Raw genomic sequence first — 24600 nt, forward strand, 5'->3', positions numbered from 1 at the left:
AGGTAGGAGTGAAGGCATTAACTAGGCCATGAAACCTGGGGACACAGAAGGAGATTCTGTTCTCCTGAGATTCACGTATCACATTCACCTTTTATATTTTAGGCCTGAACTCCAGCAATGCATACGTTCAACTCCCCTGATTCTGCACTCGGCCTCGAGCTGCATTTAATCTTGAAGGACCACAGGTACTGCGGCATTCTTGTGGCTTAAAACAGCCAACCCTGCTTTTTCTGACAAAGGTTGCCTTCACCCAGTGGAAAGGGTTCAAATCAGCCTTCCAAGACCATCAGTTACTTCAAAAGGCTGTATTTCAAACTGTTTTTCCATTATTTCAAGTTCTCATTAACAGCACTCGGCCAATAGGCTTTCATTGCATTCACAAGTGAAAACAAAGGAGAAAGGAAACGTGCAGAAATGTTTTTAAAGGACATACCACTTGGATTGACAACGATCTCACATTTTGCTCTTTTAAACAGTTCAGAGTGGCTTTCACTGGATTGCCAAACTCAAATCTCTCTCCGGAGGCCTAGCAGTGTGAACAAAAGCGCTGAAATCAAAAACTTCCAAGTTTGAATCTGTCAGAGACTGTGGTAGTGGGGAAAGAGTCATTTAACCTCTCTCCATCCGTTCCCACTTCTGTACAACGAGAATAAAACTATGGAGGTCCCTCTCCGGGGCCCTGTGTGGATTGGCTAATTAAAGCTAATTAAGCCCCTGGAAAGAACCAGAACATACTATGTAAGTGCTGAGTATTTATGGGCCGCTAACAGTAACAAAACTCCTAAGGGACAAGATTCTGTGCAGACGGCAGAATCTCTATTGGTGATTACTAATTACCCACCACTTACAAAGGAAGCACCGGGTGTTCTGTAACGAGGCAGGGGAAAGAAACATCACACAGTGTCGTTCAACAACACCATCTTTATTCAAAAATATATATCTATGAGACATTTCAGAATATACTGCTGCCGCCAATGACAGCCTATACTTCTAAATAAAGTCCTAAATTAATATACAAATTTAAGCTTTAAAAATATTCTTTAAGAAAAACAAAACAAAACAAAACAAATTAGAATGAAGACGTTCTGAGGAATATGACCTAAAGGAGAGGTCCTTGAGGCCTACGGATGCCCTAAAGAAAGAAAACACACAAAACAAAAGCCACCCACCCCACCCCAGCCCACCCCACCGGCCCACCTGGTACAGACAAGGAGAAAGGCTCGTTTAAATTAAACAAATGAAGTGAGCACACATGGGGAGGATACAGGGAGCATGAAGATTTAAAACACAAAAGCATTTCATTAAAAAACAAAACAAACCCCAAAACTAACTTCCTCACAGGAAGTCCACTAGTAACAGGTGTTAGGCCAACACATTCATTTACATAATTGCTACAGTTTCATTTCTTGCTCTTGCTGTTAAGAATCACGCACCAATTGCTGGTCAAACTCAATCAGAGAAAATACAGCGATGGGTGAAATCCATCACGCCGTAACATTGTCATCCAGCTGATCAGAGCAAACATCTACTCTGCCCTTTTGATTTGTGGCTAGTCAAATTTTGCTTCCTTGGTAAAAGCACAGAGAATGTCCCAGATGGGTCCGTTCCACATCAAGCTTGCACGGAGGACTGAAGCAGCACACCATGTGGGGAGGGGCGTATGCGCAGAAAACAGCAACGATTAGAAGCGATCTTGCAATTTTCCTGCAATTTTCCTTAGTAAAGTCACCTACTGCCCTCTGGCCTCTGGGAGGAAAACTTTATAGTTAGAGACTCGTTAATTTAATAATGACAGGACCACAGGCAGTATCAGTAAGCAAACAACATCCAGTCTATATTCAAATCCAAAGAACAGCTTCAATGCTACTATGTTCTACACAGAGTCAAACTGAACACCTGCTAGGACTTTTTTTCACTGTTCTCACTTCATGGCAGACAGAAGAGCTTCTAAAAGGAAAGCCTGCACACTGTAAAAACACAGGCTATGTTTCAACATGTTTAACATGTAAAATTACAAGTAATTGGCTTTTTGGTAATCCTGAAAATAACAACGCAAAATAATGGAGATTCTGAAGCCCCCACCGCTGAATTCCTTTTTATAGCTTATGGATTTCAGCCTCTGGGCCCTGACTCCTGTCATACTACTGGGGCAAACTGTTTTCTGCCCTTTCCAATGTCGAAAAGAAGACTGCCAAATCAGAATGATTTACAGTTAGCAGGCCTAACCTTTACTAAAAGCAAGGTAAAAATCCTTTGTAACTACATTATATAGTCATGATATCAGCTGGCATGATAATGGAATTAAAACCCAAAATTAATATCCCTGACTTCCCCCCTTCCTCTGCCCGAGATGAGCTACTCGGTAACAGCCGATCAAGTACTCCTCCTCCTCCGGGCACAAGGATGTGTGCAGTGGCGTAAACTGACAGACAGACAGACATGCACAGAGCGTCATATCTGCAGGGGAGATACTCAAGTTCACTCGCCATACCGTAGACCTGAGCCCAGTGAAACAATGCTAGTGTGAGCCCTACTCCCCAAAAGACAGGAGTCTAAAAGCAACACCCGTGCAGAGTCCACACTCTTGGTTTTGCCTTTAGCTTTTGGGGTCCACCAGTGCCATTCCTAACAACTGCCTTCACAAGATTAGGGCCAGAAGATCACGTCTTTAGGAACGTTTTCTACGACAGCAGGAACCCTGGGAAGGTGGTCCGTAGGAACCCGAAGCACATAACTTATTTTGAACTCACGTCTGTGATCCCCGTTAGTCTTCCTTCTGAACCGTATATCCCAGGTCAGCTTTGAATCTTATTGCTAGATTCCCTAGTCTGCTTATAAAACAAATGCACTGCACCTGTAACTATACATCACTACAAGCAGGGGAAAGGAAGGATCAGAGATTTGGCAAACTCTTCACGGCAAAGCTGCTTGACAGTCGTGCCTCCAACCTTTGGGGTGGACGGTAGCCAGGAAAGTCAATGACTCCAGAGTGAGTCCTTCAGTGGAGGCCTGCACTGAACTTGAACAAACCCAGCTCCGAAAAGAGAAGCGGCTCTCATGACACAATGCTGTCGGGAGGGACAAGATTCTTCTGAAAACTTCCAGAAGTACACATGATTTTCATAACTTCTTGGGTGTAAAGAGACAGCTAAGAATGGAGAACCAACAGGGGCATGAATACATGAAGTGGGAGACTTTGTATTCTTTCCAAATATGAATCTAATTGGACTCCACTCGCCACTGTTCTGAATTGTGCTCAACAGGAGAGGACGGAGAGGAGATTCAGAGTCAGTGGTTCTTTCTTGAGGCTGCGGGACTGGGATGAAGGAGGGACAGAACCAGGGGCCACAAGTTATTTCCATCATGGTTATTTCCAACCATGACTTGCCCTCTCTCTTCTTTCTGCTGGTAGAGATGGGAATTTGGGGCACGACACCTGTCCTAGTCAGTTGAAAACAGGTCACCAGCAGAGGGCAGGGGGGCCAAGCCTCCTGTGACGTTGGGCAGCAACGAGAGGTCTGGCAAGCTCTGAATATGGGACTTCAGTTCCTTGCGGACCTGGGTTACCCGAGCGAGCTTCTGTTTATATTCCTAAGGAGACAAAGAGAAGACAACGTGGTTAAGTCTGTGTGTGCTGATGATGGTCAGGCCTCAGGAGCCAAGACAGATACTCTCAGCTTCCTGCTCTAGTTCTCTTCACCAGACAGCCCCTCCCCACTTCAGCCAGGTTCGCAAAAGGAAGAATCCTTTACATAAAAAAGGAAAGCAGAGTTCAATACTGGCAATAGTGAATTAAATCGTATTTAACGTAGCACTTGAGATTTAGAAGTAAAAGCATGACATTTTGTGTTTGCATTGCCTTTTACTGATGCTTTTCTATTTCAAAACACCTTATAAAATAAAAGACAGATGCTCAGGCTTTACAGTTATTTTGAGGGTGCCACCTAGACATGCCTAGAAAAATCACTATAAAGCTCCACTTTGTATTAAACTGAGAGAGTCATCCAGATCTATCACCTATGACAAACAAGCACCACAGAAGCTCAAAACACCCACGTCCGTGCCCAGGGCTTCCTCATCCCACACCCAAGTAACCACAGCAAATCCCCGATGAGTCCTTCCGGTTGTCTCCCCTAAACACGCCAGACTTCTCTTCCGAAAGCCCAGCTTTCATCCAGTCACCTCCTTGAGAGAGTGAAGCACGGCACCGTGCTAGCTCCATGGCTGCTCAGAGCTCAAGGTCTTTTAAAATTAGCGCCTGCCCAAAAGTATCTCCCACAACTTCTCAACAACCCCCACCCCCACCCCACAACGCACAGGCCACTGCCTGCACGGGCCATTTGTTCAGGAGTCTGCTCCAGCTTTGAGGGGTATCTTCCTTCTCCTGCTCCCAGTGAAATTCTGCCTCCACTTCCCTGCCTACCAACTGAGCTCTGCCTCTTTTAGGAAAACGCTTTCTCTTCCAGTCCCCACCTCCACCCGTTCTGGAGCCCTCCTGTGCACCGAGGTGCATCCGACCTCCTAACAGGCTGCTCTGAGGTGCTCTTTTCATACATGTTAGACTTCTATGTTCCTCTAAAATATGACTTCCCTAATGACAGGAACTTGGTGTACTATTTTCTTTCCTCCCAACAAAAAGCGCCTTTGGTGAATCTGTATGGAATAACAACCCTGGGCCATTTGAGGTCTGTTTATGGCCCCTCTTGGGTCTCCTAGCCTCTAGCTAGCTGTGTACCCTCCTCAGTATTTCTGCAAAGACGGGAAGTTCCTGAGGATGGATCCCTGCTGACTAAAGCCTCTCCTGCAGGAATGCAAAAGACAGCACTGGGCTCCGAGGCAAGGACCTGAGTTAATTTTGGCTCTGACTCCAACCTGCTATGTGACTGTGGACATGGTCCCTCTCTTCCTTCGTCCTCACCTTCCTTATCTGAAAATGAAGGAACTGGCCTATTCGTAAGATTGTTCTTCAAATTCTAGATTCTTTCCTACCAGATACCTTAGACACACTTAGAGAGGCAGAGAGTTTGAGGGCATATGCTCGAGGACTCCTGGGAAGAGTGGTAAGACAGGAAACAGGTTAAATGAAGAACAATTAGCTCAAGTTATAAAGACAAAGTCCAAGAAAAGAGTGGGAGAAGGGATGTGGAAACGTGGGCAGGGAGGCTCTGTGCCCACATTAGCGCAGGCAGTTGCGGCTTCTGCCCAGAAGAACTGCTCACACAAGCCATCGGATGAAGACACAGGGAAGAAAGTAAGCTTTCCTGGCATCCCATCTCTTTTCTTTGTAGACTTAACACAACTAAAATAATGACTTACGTAAATTGTTAATAATGACTCCGCTATCACACTAGTGAGCTTCAGGAGGCTAAGACCGGACCCATCTGCTTTACCCATTATCCACCATGACCAACAGTGCCCTGTGAACAGTAGGTGTCCAACAGCTGCCCAATAAATTAACAACATATAAAACATAACATTAGGTATAAGCACACCACATTAAGCTTTCAGTCTTGAAACTGAAAACAAATTTCACAGATGAGGATCTAAATTGTCAAGGTTCCCCACCCTTCCCCCTCTGCAAACATTTTTTTTCTTTGGTTTTATATACTTCAAGGGAAATTAATAGAGAAGACTAATTCTCTATTACTGAACATGGATCCATTTAATTAGCTTCTCCTGAATTCTATGTACAAAAAGGGTATAAGAGCTCCTGAATAGTTGCCCCTTGCTCCCTGCCCAGATCCTCTGACCAAAGTAGACAGGTGAAAGCCACCGTGACTTGGAGCCATCGCTCCTGGCACGTACCGAGCACTTCAACTCAAGGAATTCCTTAAAAACAGTCTGAAGATCACTGAGTCTCTAGTGAGTGGAGCTAGATTCAGAATCCAAAGCTCTGCACTCTTGGGTGACCCTCAGACTAATTTAGCAAGTCCACGTGAGTTTAAAAGAAGAGGTGGTTGATCTCATTAGACATCACCTTAAGTTCAAATAATCCTCTCCCAGGCAATCTTTTAAAAAAAAACCCAAAATCCCATTTGTTCCTATTTGGGGGTAAGGCGGGGTGGGGGGGGAGTGTTGGGGGGGAGAGGGTATCTCATCATGTTTAGGCTGTGATTACATTTTAAATACAGTCAAATAAACTTCATTTTAATTAAAGGAAATATGTTTCCCCATTAAAGTCCTCTCTTCAGGCCACTCTGAAAGCTCATGGATCTTATACACACCTCCTCATGCCATTGGGTTACTCATTCCATAGGGATTTCTACTTTAAGAGCAGGTGCATGAGCCTAGGAGGAGGGCATCACTACAGAAAGGATGAAAGTGGGACTGTCACTGAAAAAGATGAAGTACAGAGTTTGCATTAGCACCCAAAACAATGAAATACTACTTAGGTATAAATCTATAAGATCCACATGAGGAAAATTATAAAACTCTGAAACAAAGAAGAGCTAAATAAATGGGGAGATATTCCATGTTCATGAATAGGAAGGCTCAATACTGTAAAGATGTCAGTTCTTCCCAACTTGATCTACAGATTCAATGCAGTCCCAATCAAAAGCACAGCAAGTTATTTTGTGAATACAGACAAAGTGATTCTAAAGTTTATACGGAGAGGCAAAAGACTTCAAATAACCAACACAATATTGAAAGAGAGCAAATTCAGACATTATTCAACCCTAAGACTTTCGATAAAGCCACAGTAATCAAGACAATGTGATACTGCCGAAAAAATAGACAAAACAGATCAATGCAACAGAACAGTCCAGAAACAGACCCACATAAATAAGCCAACTGACCTTTGATAAAGGAGCAAAGGCAATACAATGGAGAAAAAATAGTACTTTCAGCAAAAAAGTTGAAACAACTGGACACCCACATGCAAAACAAACAAACAAACAAACAAATGCAGACACAGACCTTACACCCTTTACAAAAATTAACTCAAATGAATCACAGACTAAATGGAAAACACAAAACTATAAAATTCCTAGAAGATAGCAAAAGTAAACCTAGATGATCTTTGGGTTGGTGATGACTTTTAGGATACAATACCAAAGGGTATTATATACATACCTATATATATATATAGTATATAATCTACCAAAGGTACAATACCATGAACGAACCCATAAGGTGGATTTCATTAAAATGAAAAATTATCTGCTCTGCAAAAGCCACTGTCAACAAAATGAAAAGACAAGATACAGGCTGGGAGAGAATGTTTGCAAAAGACAACATTCGTTATCAGAGAAATGCAAATTACAACCAGATGCCTCCACACATCTATCAGAATGACCAAAATCCAGAACGCTGACACCACCAAAAGCTGACAAGGATGTGGCACAAGGGGAACTCTCATACATTCTGGTGGGAATGCAAAATGGTACAACTATTTTGGAAGGCAATTTGGTGGTTTCTTACAAAGCTAAACATACTTTTACCATACATTCCAGCAATCATGCTCTTTGGTAGTCATCCAAAGGAGATGAAAACTTAACGCCACACAAAAAGCTGCACATGAATGTTTATAGCAGCATTATTCATAATTGCCAAAACTTGGAAGCAACTAAGGAGTCCTTCAGGTAAATGGATAAATGAACTTTGCTTCAACCAGACAATTATGTAGCATTAAAAAGAAGGGAGATATCAAGTCATGAAAAGACATGGGAGAAATGGGGGCGCCTGGGTGGCTCAGTCGGTTAAGCGGCCGACTTCGGCTCAGATCATGATCTCACGGTCTGTGAGTTCGAGCCCCGTGTCGGGCTCTGTGCTGACAGCTCAGAGCCTGGAGCCTGTTTCAGATTCTGTGTCTCCCTCTCTCTCTGCCCCTCCCCCACTTGTGCTCTCTCTCAAAAATAAACGTACATTAAAAAAATTAAAAAAAAAAAAATTCATGGCAAGCTCTGATTAGGTCAAACTGAACAGTAATACTAATTTTATAGTCCCCTAAACAGATTCAGTAGTAACAGACTGTGACCTCCAACCCTTCCTTTTTTTTTTTTTTTTTTTCAATAGATATAGTGATCTATAAATGTCACCATGGACAAATAAAAACTTGAGATCGGATCCAAACTGCACTATGCCCACAATACAACTCCGGCTTCTCACTTGCCTTCCAGTTCTCCGGCTCCTATGCTCCCTTGGTCGGGTGATGGCATTTCCTCACTAGCTGTCTCTCCACGGTTTTTCTCTTTGGTTCTGGACAGGTAGAGGAGACAGATTACAAAACCCCACGAATCTTTCTTCTCAATCTACCAGTCCACCTTCTAACAAAAGTTGGTCCACAAGCTCTCCTGCTGCAAGGTCCCGAACCGTGTCCTCAGCAACTCCAGCCCGCAGAAGAAATCCAGCTTGTGGTGTTATCACTAAAACCGACATCAATGCAATGACACCTGGTCAAAGTCTTCTGACCCATGTAAGTGTGCTGCATCCCACCACCTCTTCAGTGCACCAAGTACTGCTCAGCTAAAGAAACGATGTGGCAAAAGGTGGTCCTATGCTCCTTGTTTCCAATACCTTCCACCTGTGTGCAACAGATGACTAAGCCTTTACTCTGGCACTCACGCTGCCCTGCCTGGAACAGGAACACGTGAGATCGGGACCTGCACAATTTACACCTGCGGGGGGCACGGCCGCAGCGCTCCTGCTTTCGGCCTTCTGCTCCCCCACCCCCGCTGCTCTTGACCATAATTCACAGTGGCTCTTTTTCGCACTCTTGTCTTCAGATACCTGCCTTTCCCCCACTACCCATCTCAAGCAAGAGACAAGGCAAATCCAAATTGTCCTGCAGCGATTCCTCTCCTGCTCATGCATGATTCGTACTGGGGTCGTGGCGGAGGCGGGGGACTGAGCTGACCCGTTCCGGCACATGCACTGACCGCAGCAGACCCTACTTCACCCATGAGAGGCTGCAGGGAGCCGGGAAAAAGGTGAGAGTTCTATCAGACTTGCTGCTGCTATCCTGTTTCAGGATCCTGGAGGAGGGGGTGCGGGGGGAGAGGGGGCACCTGTGATAAACTGCCTGGGTTTATTTGACTGCCAAGAAATGTTTAAAACGTAGAGGGTGAGGCCCAGTGTGCAGTTTGGAGATAATGCCTAGGATTTATGCTTCTGGCAAAGCTCTGGAATCTTGCCTCACAGGCTCTCTGAACTTGCAGCAGAAAACGCGTCCAACACCCTCTGGTTCCTGTGGATCCAGCTGACACCGTGTGAACATGGACCATCGTGGAGCACGAACACAACTGGCTGATTGGAGCAAGGCTTCCACATTCTTTGCCTTTTTTGGTGAGAGCAGGAGGCCAGACCTGACATGCTGCAGATGAGCTCTGAGATAAGAGGGTTAGAAACGATAGGGACTGACATTGTGGTGACCTTTCTACAAGCATTTCATCTTCAGAACAAACAAAATTATAAGCTTCTCCCCTGGCAAGTCCTATAAGAAATACTGATCAAAATGTAAACATTGTCCGATCTATTTTTTTCTGGCTAGGAAGTATATGCATAAGAACAACTGTGTTAGAAATAACACCACAGGCAGGGGCTCGATTTGATGAGACAAAATTTCCAGTACTGAGACCCATGTTTTTCTTTATCTTGCCCTGTTGTGCTACAGGACATATGGTATATAAAAATCACCCACTGCTCGGCTACTCGCAATTAAGAGTCATAAAGGGTTATTATGCACAAAGCAGTTTATGAAGGGCCCTGTTTTAAAGGTGACCTACCACACTGAATTTAAGTCAAAGGACTGCTTAGCTGCATGAAGGCTGGCAGCCAAACAGAAAGGGGAAGCTGACCCTCGCCCTAAAACCATTTAACACCCCTAATCGGCCGCCTCATCTTGCCACTAAAGCTCACAGGATCTACAGCCTCTACTTACACCACAATTAATTCACTTCTCTTTCATTTTTTAGAGAAAACATACAAATCTTTGGGCTGAAAATAAGAATGCCACTTTTGCCTTTTTTTCATGAATCTACATGAGAACAAAAAAAGCCATCGCTGATCTGCACCTCTCTGCCCCAGCCAGCTCCATGGTCCCATGGGACTCAGTGGCAGCTGCAACATTTCAAAATGATACATCTTAGGATGTCACAGCAGGGCTGGAGCTGCTGAGTAAGATGCTGGGGAAGATACAAGAAAAGGAGGAAGTTGTGGCTTTGGCTCCAGCGCCCAGGACCTCCCGGCCCCATACTGAACCAATAATAAAGGTAAACACAAAGTATTTCCCAGAAAGCAAAATGACAAAATGGCTGTAATTAGAGGAATGTTCTCAGAGCGAGTCAACCATCCATTGGAGGCGTTGGATGGGAAAGGGCTTCTTAGGCTTGGAATCGTACCATGAAGTCTTTTCAGGATTTTTGTTTCTCCCCAGCAGACCTTCTACACAAAAGGTTTAAGGCAGCTTCTACTGCTGCAGCAAAAACTCCCTTCTGACAGGGATTTGCAGAAACAAGAGAAGAATAAAAAGTGTCGACACATCCATAATTAAATTAATAAAAAAATGAAACTAACAAAAAAATAAAGTCAATTTTAGGACTGGGCAAATTTTCAAAACTTGAAATTATAAACCTAAATATTTATAATTTAACAGATGTCCATAAAATGCTTTAAAAAGAGATTTATTTAAAAAATGCACCTGGGCCCTCCAAAAATGCTTTACATTTTTGCTAGGGGTCTCTCATTATACAAAACCAGGTAAATATATGGTACTAAAGTACAAGAAGAACTATTTACTATTTATAATAAATGTGTTTTTTTTTAAGTCAAATGTCAAAAATAGAAGTTTGATGCAAGTAACAAAAGCCCCCGCACACTGGCTTCCTTAACCATTTTCGTGGAAAAGCAGGTGACTGATGTGCAAACATCAGAAATGCGGACCCTGGGGCGCCTGGGTGGCTCAGTCCGTTAAGCGTCTGACTCTTGGTTTTAGCTCAGGTCAGGATCTCCTGGTTTGTGAGGTGGGGTCCCCCATCAGGCTCTGTGCTGACAGCGTGCGGCCTGCTTGGGATTCTTCTCCCTCTCTCCCTACCCCTCCCCTGCTTGCTCGCTCTCTCAAAAATAAATAAATAAACCTAAAAAAAATTTAAAAATTTTTAAAAAAGGAAATGCAGACCTTCGAATCGTTTCTCCTTCTGAGACAAATGCTGGTCCAGTCCAGCCTTCCCGGAGGGCAGCTGAGAAGCAAAGGGTAGAAAGGAAAAGGGCAGTCTCACCCGGAATAATCGTAGGCGGTTATTTGTTACGATTCTAAGTGCCAGAAGGTCTGCCTGGGGCAAGGCAGCCTGTAGGTTACTGCACTGCATCTGGATACAGTTTTCTCTACAAGAAATAAAAAGACCGACTCCTTTCCATAAGGAAAAAAAAAAATACATTTCCTGGCTCCTCCAAAAGGCTGAGAGGATATATCACGTCTCCCACCAGAGGGAGGCTGCTGTGATAGGAAAGCAAATACGCAGTCAGAAACTCCAAGTTCAAATGCTACTGTACCATTCGCCTATGGTGCACCCTATGACTTCACCTCTCTGGGCTCAGCATCCTTACATTGAAGACGGGAATGGAAATAATGCCTACACTATGGGGAGGTACCAGATCTGAATAAGACCAGGCACTTGCTAAACTGTTCAAGGTGAATCAGCCGAGGAGGAAGAGAACTGCCACCACTCCCATGTTTATTATTTTATAAGCAGTCCTTAGAGTTCCTGATTTACATGTTAAGAAAAGGCATAGCAGAATTGAAAAAAAGAGAAGTATTAATGGGATACAAAGATCCTTCTTCCCCTAAGCCATCTGAGTATGTCCTGAAAATTCACCACATTCACTAAAGTTGGTTTGAGCAAATGAAAGAGCCTCTAACCTTCAAGACCATGGAAAAAAAGTCAGATTTTTATAACTAGGTAGTACCACAGTCTAGTCCTATCAATCTAAAGGTCGAGAGAGGAAAAATTGGTCTACCCAGTAAGCCTAGCTCTTATGGTAGTGTCGTCAATGTGAAAGGAGTCCGACCCCGCCCCCACCCCCCCCCATCAAAGATCCAGTCTGTCCCAGCCTAGAGACGAACTGAGCTACAACCACAGCTGCCGCCTTAGATCAGGACGCTGTGTCAAGCATTAGCATAGGGTTGGGGATGAAAGAGTGACAATGCAGACAGGATTTTATGGTCTGGCCAGGGAAATGACCAAATCATCCATAAACAGAATGACAGACTATGTGGTGCTCTGAAGGAAAAAGATCGGGAGACAGGACAGTATATATGGGGTGGGGGAGAGGGGAGAAACCTGGTTTTATGGGGTGGAGATGGGGGTGGGGTCTCAGGAGAATGCTGTTTGACATGGAATATAAATGATGAACCATAATCAACGAGGTAAGGGTAACCGGTGGGAAGAAAAGGGGACAGAGTGTTTTAGGCAAGGGGAACAGCACATGTAAAGCCGGAGACAAAAAAGGCCAGCACAGACAAAACGCAATGGAACGTGACAAGAGACACGGCTGATGAGCTCAACAGGGGCAGGCCATGGGGTGGAGTGTGGGGCGTGCGGTGGGAACACACGAGAATTTGGGCTTATATTCCAGGAGCAAGGAGAAGCCATTAACATGCTCATACAGGGAAACAACCTGCCCAGGGCTACGTTTTGGAAAGTATCACAGGGCTGCCACGTGCAGAATGAATTCCAGGACACAAGAACAAATGCCGATGGGTCTGCGATGAGGCCACTATGGGGGAGCAGGTGAGAGGTGACGGCGGTCTGGGCTAAGGTGGTGGAAGTGGACACAGAGAGGAAGAGGAAGGGGACAGATTCAAGAAAAACTGAGGACGGAAAAATCACAATGGCTTGCTGACTACTCCGACGGGGCAGCCAGGCAACAGGAGGCGTCTGGCAGAGGGGTGGCACAGGGCCTGAGGGAGACCGGGACAAAAGGAGGCTGAAGGAACCCACTGGGAGGTGGGACAAACAGGGAGTAACACTGGATGAACTCCGGTGTCTGGTTTTGATGAATGGCAATGGCATTCTCCAAGACAGGGAGAGAGAAGGGAAGGAAAGGTTGGAAGAAGATGGTCTGTTCGGGCCACCTGGCGCTTGAGGTGTCTGTGGAAAGAAGATACATGGATCCGAAGCACAAGGAAGCATCTGGGCTCACGATCTAGATTGAAGCCATCAGCACACCGGCGGTAGCCGAAGCCTTTCTAAACGTGTCACGCAAGGACAGGACGAGAAAAAGGCTAAAGGAATACCAACATCTACGGGGCGGGGATGGAGCCAAGCTTCGTAAAGGACACACAAGTAAGTGTAGAACAGCAGGGGTGGTGTACAGAAACCAGAGAAGAAGAACGCACACAGGGTAATTAACAGCATCAAGCGCCGTAGAGAGGGCCAAAAAAAGAAAAGGAAACAAGAGACGGGGGGCCAAGTATCTTTTGGCTTTTGAGACTGGACCAGTGGTGGCGGATTCTGAACACAGCCACTTCAGTTGACCGTAAGATGCGCACGCCATGCCGCAGTGGGCTCAGAAGTAGAGGCAGCGAGGGAAAACAGGCTAGTTACAAGGGGACGGTGGTAGTGGTGGCGGTGGAGGCGTGCGCTCGCGTGAATGTTTTGTTTCTGTCGTTGTTTTTAATATTAGAGAGGCGAAGCGTGCCACCTGCCGAGAAGGACACCTTCGGCGACTCTCCTGGAGACTTCTTCCACAGAAAGTAAAAGAAAGTGCCGCTGAAGGCCCCGTGTGATAAGGAAAGGCAGACGTTAACAACTTCAGGTTAGACAAGTGTTAGAACCCGTTTGCCCCAGGTGAGGGTAACGGGGCTATTTTATAAGTGGAAAAACCACACCGAAGAGAAAAGGCAAGGACCACTCACCTCAATGGAGAAAGCCAGAAAAAGCCTGGAATGGGGACCGCAGATCCTCATCAATGAATCGTAACTGAGGTAAATGATACCCGTAGGAATAACGCCTAGCAAGTCTACGCCTCACGGACTAGAAACACGGAGGGCAAAATAAAAGGACCCGGAAAAGTACCAAATACATCACACCAGACATTTTGAAGAAAGACTGGACTGAGTCCATTAATCACTATCCAAACCCCAAGAATGCTCAGAAGGCTGCTGGTAAATTTTTGTGGAGTTTAAAACTGCAAAGTTGCTCTGCTTGAAGTTCTCCAAGTACCTAATGACTGCATTAAGCAAGACAGTTGTCCATCCTTTTTCCTGAATATAGAAGAACCTGAATAAAGAAGAGAACAGATGAGGAGGCAAAGTCACAATGACAGCTGGCTTCACCACTTCATGTGAAGTGCACCACACCCCCGGGAGCTCACGGACTTGTTTGCAAAGGTTTCATTCGGACTCCTATTCCGACCACGAACATCTCTACTCTAATCATAGAAAAAGACTTTCTGGGGCGCCTGCGTGGCTCAGTCGGTTGAGCGTCCGACTTCGGCTCAGGTCATGATCTCACGGTTCGTGGGTTTGAGGCCCGCGTCGGGCTCTGTGCTGACAGCTCGGAGCCTGGAGCCTGCTTCGGATACTGTCTCCCTCTCTGTGCCCCTCCCCCGCTCACACTCTCTCTAAAAAAATAAATAAACATTAAAAAAAACCCCAGACTTTAGAAGAAGACTTTCTTTTTTTTTTTTTTTTTTTTTTTTTAAATTTTTTTTTCAACATTTTTTATTTATTTTTGGGACAGAGAGAGACAGAGCATGAACGGGGGAGGGGCAGAGAGAGAGGGAGACACAGAATCGGAAACAGGCTCCAGGCTCCGAGCCATCAGCCCAGAGCCTGACGCGGGGCTCGAACTCATGGACCGCGAGATCGTGACCTGGCTGAAGTCGGACGCTTAACCGACTGCGCCACCCAGGCGCCCCTAGAAGAAGACTTTCTAATTTTCAAGCCCTATATTTTATAGAGATAAAAACGAAAGTCAGAGAAGGAACTTCCAAGATTACAAAGTATGATACAATCCAGTTTTACTTTCTAAAAAATGACAACCTGAAGTGGGTGAAGGCCCACCTTAACAGTCGAACATTCATAAAGACCAAAACAGACCTCTGCTCAAAATGGCATGTATCCACCGGGTCAAACACTTAGACACTAGGGCTCAGATTTCTGTAATCTGAACCTGCTCTCAAAGTGATGGTCATTCAAGTCACTGTTATAAATAAGAAGTAGCTGCTATTTTCCCACAGCAGTTTCAAATGTAAACCCAAACTTAAAGCCCAGAAGAGAGCCCCATTTGTCTAATTAAACTATTCAATGCTCTCACAATCCTTAACTCGTATACCCATGGATACATGGATTTTGTATCTTCTATCTCTAAAGCACCAGACAGCCTAAGAGCATTGCAAAGAGCAAGAACCCCTGAGGCAGGCGTGCATGCTGGTGGCAAAGACCTTGAAATGCATATACACTTCAACATACCCAGAGACAAGATGGCATCTACACATTCACACAGCATTCATTTTTAGAAATTTACAGGAAGGAAATAATCCAAATACTGGCAGTTAGCTCAAGGTAAAACAAAACAAAAAAATGTAAATGCTCAATACAAGTATCGTTGATTATCCAGCCATAAGTGTTCAAGCAGCCATTTCAAGTGTTTATATAAAGTTTGTGTTAATAAGGAAAGATGATCACATACCATTAAAATAAAGTAGGACAGAAAACTGTCTACATATTATGATCATTTTAATTTTAAAATTGGAGAAAAAAATAAAAGAAACACACCAAAATGAAAACATGTTATCTCAGGGGCTCCTGGGTGGCTCAGTTGGTTAAGTGTCCAACACTTGGTTTCGGCTCAGGTCATGATCTCACAGTTCATGGGATCGAGCCCTACATCAGGTTCCTTGCTGACAGCAGGGAGCCCGCTTGGGATTCTCTCTCTCTGTCTCTCTGTCTCTCTCTCTCTCTCTCTCTCACTCTCACTCTCACTCTCACTCTCTGCCCCTCCCCAGCTCCTATTCTCTCTCAAAATAAATAAATAAACATTAAAAAAGTTATCTCTGGGTAATGAGATTATAATACTTTTTTAAATACTTATTTTCCACGTTTCCTGTGATGTATGTCTTTTATTTAATCAGAAACAAAGAAATAAAGAAAGAACTGAGTATTCGCTGAATAAGAATGAACATTCTGGCAGGGAGGAAGTGACAAGGGGCCCAGATGCTGTTTTCACTTAACACGTATATATACTTTGTAAGTATGAGAAATTAGTGCTACACACACCAGCTAACACCCAGTGGAGTGGGTTTGGAAAACAGGAGGAATCACCAGAAGTTGGATTATAAATATGGAAACAATGCTATGGCTAAAAGAACTCTCGCTGGAAGAGCTATGAAATCATGTCACTTTTCCAATGTGAAGTCTCAAATGTTGGGGAACCATGCCTTTAGGTCACCAAGTATGTGAACTACATTATGATTATAATGTGGTATTTCCCCCTGGGATGAAAAGAGATGAACAAATACCATTTCCACGTTGTGACATGGCAAGAACACACACTAATACCTGCACACACGCACACACATGCGCGCCCTCATGGATCAAAGCTCAAGCTGCACACCCAACCAGAGCGTAAGGGTCAGCAGCAACTCAAAAGAAGGGAAGGACTTCAAGGATACAGCCCCTAATTCCAAATGACAGAAGCACATAATTCAAGAAAAGTCCCCATCTACTGGAGGGAAACTTTGTGGGGGGAGGCTCCCATCTCAAAACAGGGGTGAAAAGGCAGTGGGTAAGCCTTCCGCGGGGTCACTGGAGCTGTGTAAGCAGACTGACCTTTCGACAATGGCTGGAACAAGCCCACGGTGCTGACCACACTGCTAGACCAGGAGGAAAGAACTCTAGGCTAAGGAAGGGCACTGAGTGTAGAAGACTGTGGGCAGGCAGGGCCTCTAAGTTCCCAGGGGAACACAGTACAGGATCACTGGAGTCAGGAGTCAGTTTAGGGTTCTGGTCCTCACCGACTTCCTCTGTGACCCTGAACCGCTCACAGAGTCTGTTTTGTTTTCTCATCTAAAATGAGGATTAGATCGCCTGCTCCCATCTGCCCGTATTGGAATGGACAATGAGATACTGGCTTTAAACATCATGGGAAAAGGAAGAATCTACTCCAAAGCTGACAAAAATGGAGCTCTCTATCTCCACCTATCGCCAATCCCATTATTGAAATAACCATCTGCACCCTCAGGGAGGGGAACGATGCTGCCAAAAACAACAGACGGCCATCAGTTTGGTTTAGTACCTCCTCGGCTACAGCCAAAGAATTTCTCAAGTTGTTATAACCAAAGTGCAAACAGAAATACGAAGAGTCACAAGGCAATGTTAGATCCGGGGCCACTTCCCCCTTCCCAGCTGTACTGTCTGAAGTAGAAGGCTCTGCTCCTGAGTACTCGTTACAGCCAAGGGGGAGATGCCAAGCTGGGGAGATACAGCAGCACCCCCAAGTTCGATGAGCCAATCGCCCTCCCCCACACCGAGCACGCCCGGTCATAGCCAGGAGGGTACTCAGAACCTCAGTGGCAGAGTCCGCTCTCTCAAACCTTAGAAAGGTCTTCTCAGAGGCCACTCTGAAAATGCTTCATGCAACTATTTTAATTCCCCTACATAAGATGGCATTTTTCTAAAACAAGGTTCTTGGGGATTGCTGAAATGATTCAACTTTGGCTACTCTTTCGTGTAGGATGTCTTCTGGCTGTTCACCTGATGGAATCAAATCTAAAATAAACAAAACAACAAGAAAGAAAGGCAAACACAAACCTGATGGCAAGTTACCAGATGTCTGCCTCAGATTCTATTCCTGGTCTGTGGCAAACTCCCTTCTCTGGGCCTGAGTTTCTTCACCAATTCGGAAGTCAGATTCCATGATGTCTAAGGTTCCATCCAGCTCAAGAATACCGTTAACGACTTTGCCCAGACATCCGGGCCTCAACGTGCCACTTCATCTTGCGTGAAAAGTGAAGCTGGCTGCCATGGCTGTGCCTCGGTGGCTTTGCTGAGCACACACACGTCTACAAACACACCTCGTAAAGGTGGGGAACACACGCCTACCGAAAGGCAGCACACACCACAGCCCCCTCCCGGGACCCCTGATACTTATGGCACCTAAACGGGGCCTCTGTAATGTCAAATCCATCAGTAAGAGGGACTCCAGGATGCTTTTTTAAATTCCGCAGCGGATTAAAGAAGATCTAGGTAAACAGAAAGAAATCTTGTGTTCACTGATTGGAAAACCTATGATTGTTAAAATGGCAACAGTTCCCAAAGCAATCTATAGATTCAGTGCAGTCCCTATGAAAATTCCAGCGACCTTTTTTTGCAGAAATGACAATACCACGATGTGAATGAAAATAACTGATGTGTTAAGGTAGTAAAACTGCACACGTGTCCACCTTTTTGATTTTTTCCCCAGTGCTTGTACAAATAGATCTGCACTCCCTCCCTCCGCCACCGCCCCCACGTGCCCTGACCCCTCGGATGGAACATACCCACGCCACGCTTTATCCAAACTGACGAGACAGGAACTCCATCCAAACCATTCAGACCATGGCTTGTGAGCTTCTTACAGCCAACCGGGGCAACGGTCACCTCTGTCTACCAGAAACAAGCCTTCCTTTTGCTCTAAGAACTGAAGTTTGGAGGCTTTTCTGGTACCTTTGGCCTTTACCTTTGGAATTAACCTTCTCTGTCCCCTCCACATTTCTGAACTTCACCTCCAGGCTGCCATTTGTGCTCCTACCCACATGCCCTTTCCCATTTCTAGATTTTCTCGTGTCCGTGACAAAAGCATTGCAGACAGATTTGAAGCAGACCCTTCTAACTCTGCCTGTAGTTTAATGGAAAGGTGGTAGGCCAATGTCAACCCTAACATCCAGAAACAGAAGCTTAAAAAACAAAAAACCAAAAAATGTAAAAAAAAAATCATCTCAAAATGGATCATGATTCTATCTAAAGTGAAAAAAGCACAACAAATGAGAAACCCATAGGAGTTTCTATCAAAAAGTCACCTTTCTTTACCACAAATTAAATCAGATTTGTCAAACCACTTTGCCCACAACCTAAAAAAAAAAAACAAACCCTCTTATTTCTAGAAAAAGAATACACTGACTGATGAGATTTCATGCACAGAACAAATATTCACTGAGGAACAATTATGTCGCCGGCACTGACAGAGCAGCGAGAGTGTGCAGTCCAGCAGACTTCAGAAGACCTGTTGAGGGCACTGCCGTGTTCAGAAACTGCCTGTGTGTTTCATAATTCTCTCCTATTTTAAGTAAGCTTCAGACCAAATTAGTGTTATAATTAACATGTTAATTTCTTCCGGGTCTATTTCAACTGAGACACAGTGAGCTGGGATGCTCCCCTTACTCTGTCTCACATTCTGACTCCCCGTCTGCTGTTTCTCCCCCAACAGAGTGTCAGCACGTCTTGCTCATCTCTGCACATCTCCTGACGGGTACGAGACTTTGCGGACTTTCTTCACGAAGAAGCAAGCAGCTCCTTAAAGAGTACAGAGCCTCGTTCCCACACGTTCTGTCTTTCACCTTTCTTCACACACAGGTCTGCTCCAGTCTGGCTGTTTCCCATCTATAAACATATTTCTCTTCTTCGATTGCTATTTCCTTTTACAAAAAGGCTTCATTGCCTTACAGGAAGTTTGGATTTGCCCTTAAACCACAATCAGAGTTGCCAACTGTCTCCTTAATCTACATTACGTATAATCCCCTGGTTGGGTTTTATGTTCACCTATGCTGTTTATGCCAGAATGACTTCCTGGAGGGCAGAAACACAATCTCTTTCCGTGAGCTGTGACTGTCCCCTCCTACATCCCAGGGTGTGAAACATCCTTGGCTCTGAATCCTCCTATTCCCTATCCCAAAGTTTAGGAGCCATCCAGAAATCTAATGTTAAGTTTCTTAAGTGAATGACAAAAAGGTATGCTTATTATGTGAAGGAAGATATGAATTTAAAAAATAAAAAAAGTAAAAAAACCTCATGTGTTAACAGATCAGAACTTTGGGAAGAAAAGAGACTTTCAAGCAAAACATTACATTTCCAGAGTTCTAAGAATTCCACGTTTCTAATTAAAAGGCAATGAAAGAATTAAAAAAATAAAAGCAGATTTCATTTACATTCTGATTTGGCAATCTTAAAGCAAGGACTGGCAGTGTTAAAAAAGGGAATGTTAAAAACGTAAGTATATATTTGATACACTGTCCTCATCAACAGGAGACTCTGAGGATTTGGAATAATCCATGCTAGTAATGCACCTTTCAAGTGGCATATACTTTACAAGGATATGGTGGAATAAGACCAGTTTGTTATGGAATGTGAGAGAAAAAATCACAGTTTCCAGAGAGCAGAGTATTTGCACTTTTAGCAAACATGAATAAAGAACTACAGCCATCTCTCAACATCTTACACTGTATGTAGCCATTTGATTTTTCAAACAAGCAAATTTAGCTTCATTTTTACAGTGAATGGTTTTGCTCAAGTGGCTAAGAGACATGGTTTGAAAATAGAAAGAATCTTTGGTTCAGTGGTGGGACCCTCCTGTTCGGATTCTTAAGCAATGGAATCCCAATGCCCAGATGAGCAGAGAATTTGGGCTGGAAAGCTACGGAACAGACCCAAATCTCTGATCCATCTCTTTGCTTAATGGCCTGTTATGGCACCTCACAAAACACTGGTTCTACAGAAACCTGAATGATTCCCCCAAGAAACACAGGGAGCAAAGTGCAACTGTGAGGAAGGGAAACAAACAAAGAGTTAATCCACTCTACCAACCCAATCTCCTTCTCAAAGACTCTGTCCTCTATGGTAGCTTGCCACGTTCCACCCAACAACAGCTGCTCATGATAATCAATGTCTGACAGATCAGAGAAAGCCCTTAATGTGTCGCCAAGGGGCAGTTCAACAGATGGCATGGTGACTTACAACCAGAATCATTAATTACACTCTCTTATTAGTCCCGGGGCACAGTGCTGAAAATGCTTCCTCAGTGAAAGATGAGCGTTTCAGATAAATGACCGTCTGGTACTGCCTGTGAAACTCCCTTTAGGATTTCTGGTCAGTGTCGATTTCTAAATCTAAGCCATACTATTTTCACAGCCGTTTCCCATCTTCTACTTCTAGGGTGGCTTTATGAAGCCCCCCCACCCCCGACCCCAACCCGCACCACTACCCATCTCTGATCCCATAATCACCACAAGTAAGGATATGGTCAAAAGTGCCCATCACTCATCACCTGCCTCAAGTCAGCAACTGTGTGAAAAGGCAAACATAATAATCTCAGCCACAGAACTAGCTCCGTTTCCCCTCCCTCTGTGCCAGAGAACATGTTTCTTGAGTGCTGGGGTGGGGAGAGGGGACTATCCCCTCCTTCCCTTATCTATTCTGGTATTTTTCTTACAATATGTGACTGCTTCTCCAACTCAAAACTGTCCTCACCCCTGAAACCACTGGCAGCTTGGGGCAAGCAAAGATTCCCAAATGTCCATACTGCTGGCTGCATTATGCAAGTGCTGATGTTAAACCACCATGTACTGAATTAAGAAGCCAAACAAATTCGTGGTGAGGAACCAGTTCTAGAGCCTTCCCCAAGGGCATTCACGCTAATGTGAACTCAGGGTAGGAATCAGTTCCTTCTCCACAGTTTGAGAACTGGACTCCATAAACATTACTGTGAAACTGTAGAACTGATTGAAGACAGAGCTTAGAGGCAGACTTCTTATTGGCCTTAACCGTGGATATAAGTCAGAAATAAATCTCAATATAATCTAGACGACAGAAAATTCAAAGCATTTTCCAAATACCACCAAATGAACATGCTTGGGTTTTATTAACCACCTATTCTTTTTGTACCTCAATCTAGGTATATATTTTTTTAATGTGAATTCAAACTAAAGCAATATTAAGATCCTAAATGCTTTAAGACTTCGTTGTTTGTTTCCTGCATTCCGGTTCGTTCCTTCTTGGACACATAAAATCGTGACTTCATTTTCAACTCGGTTCAAATAATTACACAATTATCTGACGGATATTCTCATCTCATAAATTTTTAAAAGACAAAAAAATGTGTTAATTAAAGCATAATAAAAATCTCCTAATGTGGACTATAGGCAGGGAAACTTGGAAAGTCTGGGTCCGCCTTGCAACGTACTCACTTCTAGTTTTTTCTCCTTTTCTGACAAAACGTCTTTCTGGTTCTGGGTGTACTCCACCAACATCCGAGCCAGCTGGCGCCGGTCTTCCAGTTCTGCCGCCAGACGCCCGTTATATTCTGCTAGTAACAGACATGCTTCATCTACTGTTTTTGAGAGACGTTCGGCTGCCTCTTTGTCTACATACAAATGAGACCAAAAAATAGAGACAATATAGAAATCACACAGGCATGATTGCAAACATTTCTGGGGAAGGTTAACAGTTTCTCTCAATGTACAGAGTCCAAAAATAAGCCAGAACCTGTAGACAAACAACGGACTGACTGACAGAGAAACCCAAAGGCACTCACTCCTAATAAGATAGGACATTTCTGAATTACCTGAAGTGAGGGTAATCTTACAAAGGATTTCTAAATGCCTATTCCTGCAAAAGCTCTATAAATAAACCAAGCAGAAAGAGATATCTAAGCTCATACGTGAAATAATTTTTCCTTGCCTCTGAGAATTTCCAAAGTGCTTTCATTCATATTATTTTGTTAAGTATTCTTCGCACATTCTTTTGAAATAAAGAAGCAAGCACTCGTTTCTTGGGTGTGGAAACTATGACCAAATAAAAGCTACAGGACAGGTTTGACACCAGGCGGTCAGCAGAGGAGCTGGGACTCAAAACCACGGCTCTAAAATGGACCTATAGGACTCTACCCCTTACACCGTGTAAGCCTTAAACCCGGGGATGAGCTCTTGTCTTCCATTCAGCAAAATACAGGGTCTGATAACAGACATTCTTTCAAATTCTTTAACTGCGACCCATGCTAAGAAACACACTTTATGCAAACGCAGAAAAAAGAAGTGTTTCATAAGACAATACTTATCCTTACTATGTACAAAGTGTTCCATCTTCTTTTGTTTTTGTGTTTTTTTTTGGTCATTACCTACCAGACTGATGTACATCCCATTAACGAGTTGCAACTCATTATTCGTGAAAAAACCGGGAAGCAGCAAAGAAAGGGTATTCTTGGGAAAGAAGGTGAACAAGACTCAACATTAGGAAATGAGAAGAAGAAACGAAAGGATGATCTGTATTAGGAAACAATAGATATAATTAATTTCATGCGGGTGTGGTGAAACCGCAACTTTAATATGTGCATATCATTCAAGAAAGGCCGCTAGGGGTCAAAAGAGCGGATCAGTTCTTTGAACCAAGAACACTAGGGACACCAGCAGCTCTGTGGGACCAACTGGAAGGGGATTACAGGGATACTGGTATGCTGTTCCCTGTGAATACAGGTCATCAGAAGTGAGAGACCTCAGTATTCTGGGAGGCAATGGGATTTAAGGATTCCCAACAGAGTTTCTGTTTGGCACACAGGCTGTCTGACTTTTGGATGCCTTCTTAACATGAATGTCAGGAGGTGAACTGTTGAGAGATCCCAAATTCGGTCTGATGCCAAAGATGAGGAACTTCTACGCTCCTCAGGAGCAGGGAAACAAAAGGATGTTCTTGGTGAGGAAGAAAGAGTGAGCCAAAGAGAACACAAAGGAAAGAGACAATCTCAATCACAGAAAATTAAAGAAGATGGTGAAACTTATTCTTCAAGATCGGTGGTAAGGTCTGAGAACAAGCTGCCGGAGTGGTGAGGCTGATTTTACCTTTGTCTTCGCTTGACTGCATCTCTTTTCCCCCCAAATAGTTAATTCTTTAAAATGTTTTGAGCGCCCATGGCAAAAACGGCAAGGAAAACACTAATTTTAAGATTAAAAAAAGGTGGGGGGGGCACCTGGGTGGCTCGGTCAGTTAAGCCTCTGACTTCAGCTCAGGTCATGATCTTGCAGTTCGTGAGTTCGAGCCCCACATTGGGCTCTGTGCTGAGAGCTCGGAGCCTGAAGCCTACTTCAGATTCTGTGTCTCCTCTCTGCCCCTCCCCCACTTGCGTGCGCACGCACTCTCCCTCTCTCAAAAATAAACATTAAAAAAAAAAAAAAGATTACAAAAAAAAAAATCAATTCTCACCCTCCAAGTTGTACCAAGGGAGAGAATTCCTTCACACAAATAATTACAATCCAGAAAAATAACCTGTGATTTTAGGAGTCGCAGAAAAAATGCAGTCAAAGCACAGCAGATAGACGCTTACTCCAGAGAACCTACCAACTGCGCCTATCCTCACATGCTCTGCCCTCCCAGTTCTGCAGGCCAGTGGCTGTGTGCCTCTTTTGGCCGGCCCTCCACTTTGTGCACAGGCATCCTATTCCCTCTTGCTTACTCCAACATTCTGTTTCTGCAACTGTCCCTCATGCTTCCCCAGACCTCTCGATTTCTTTACTCTTCCTCCGCAAGCAGTGCCACGAACATACAGACATGCTGCTCTACCTTCTGGCCACGTGTTGCTTTCTAGCTACTGCCCCATCTCCCGGCTTCCCTTACAGAACTCTTCAGGAGAGCTGACC

At 44.3% G+C, this 24600-nt stretch overlaps 1 protein-coding gene across 3 annotated transcripts in view; it reads right to left on the reverse strand.

The window, feature by feature from the left end:
• Positions 1-901: 901 nt before the first annotated feature.
• The window catches only part of RPRD1B (regulation of nuclear pre-mRNA domain containing 1B), a 50219-nt gene continuing 26520 nt past the window's right edge, over positions 902-24600 (reverse strand). For 2 of the 3 annotated variants that reach the window (XM_042980427.1, XM_042980426.1), the window contains exons 6-7: positions 22159-22334; positions 902-3591 (exon numbers count right to left, since the gene is read on the reverse strand). In XM_042980427.1, the coding sequence (XP_042836361.1) occupies positions 3442-3591; positions 22159-22334 (326 nt within the window). In that variant the 3' untranslated portion in view covers positions 902-3441. Of the gene's footprint in view, positions 3592-7922; positions 8200-22158; positions 22335-24600 lie in introns of those variants that run through there. The other variant, XM_042980428.1, reaches the window with a different exon arrangement.

This window comes from Panthera tigris, chromosome A3 (assembly GCF_018350195.1).
Source record: "Panthera tigris isolate Pti1 chromosome A3, P.tigris_Pti1_mat1.1, whole genome shotgun sequence".
Taxonomy (NCBI): domain Eukaryota; kingdom Metazoa; phylum Chordata; class Mammalia; order Carnivora; family Felidae; genus Panthera; species Panthera tigris.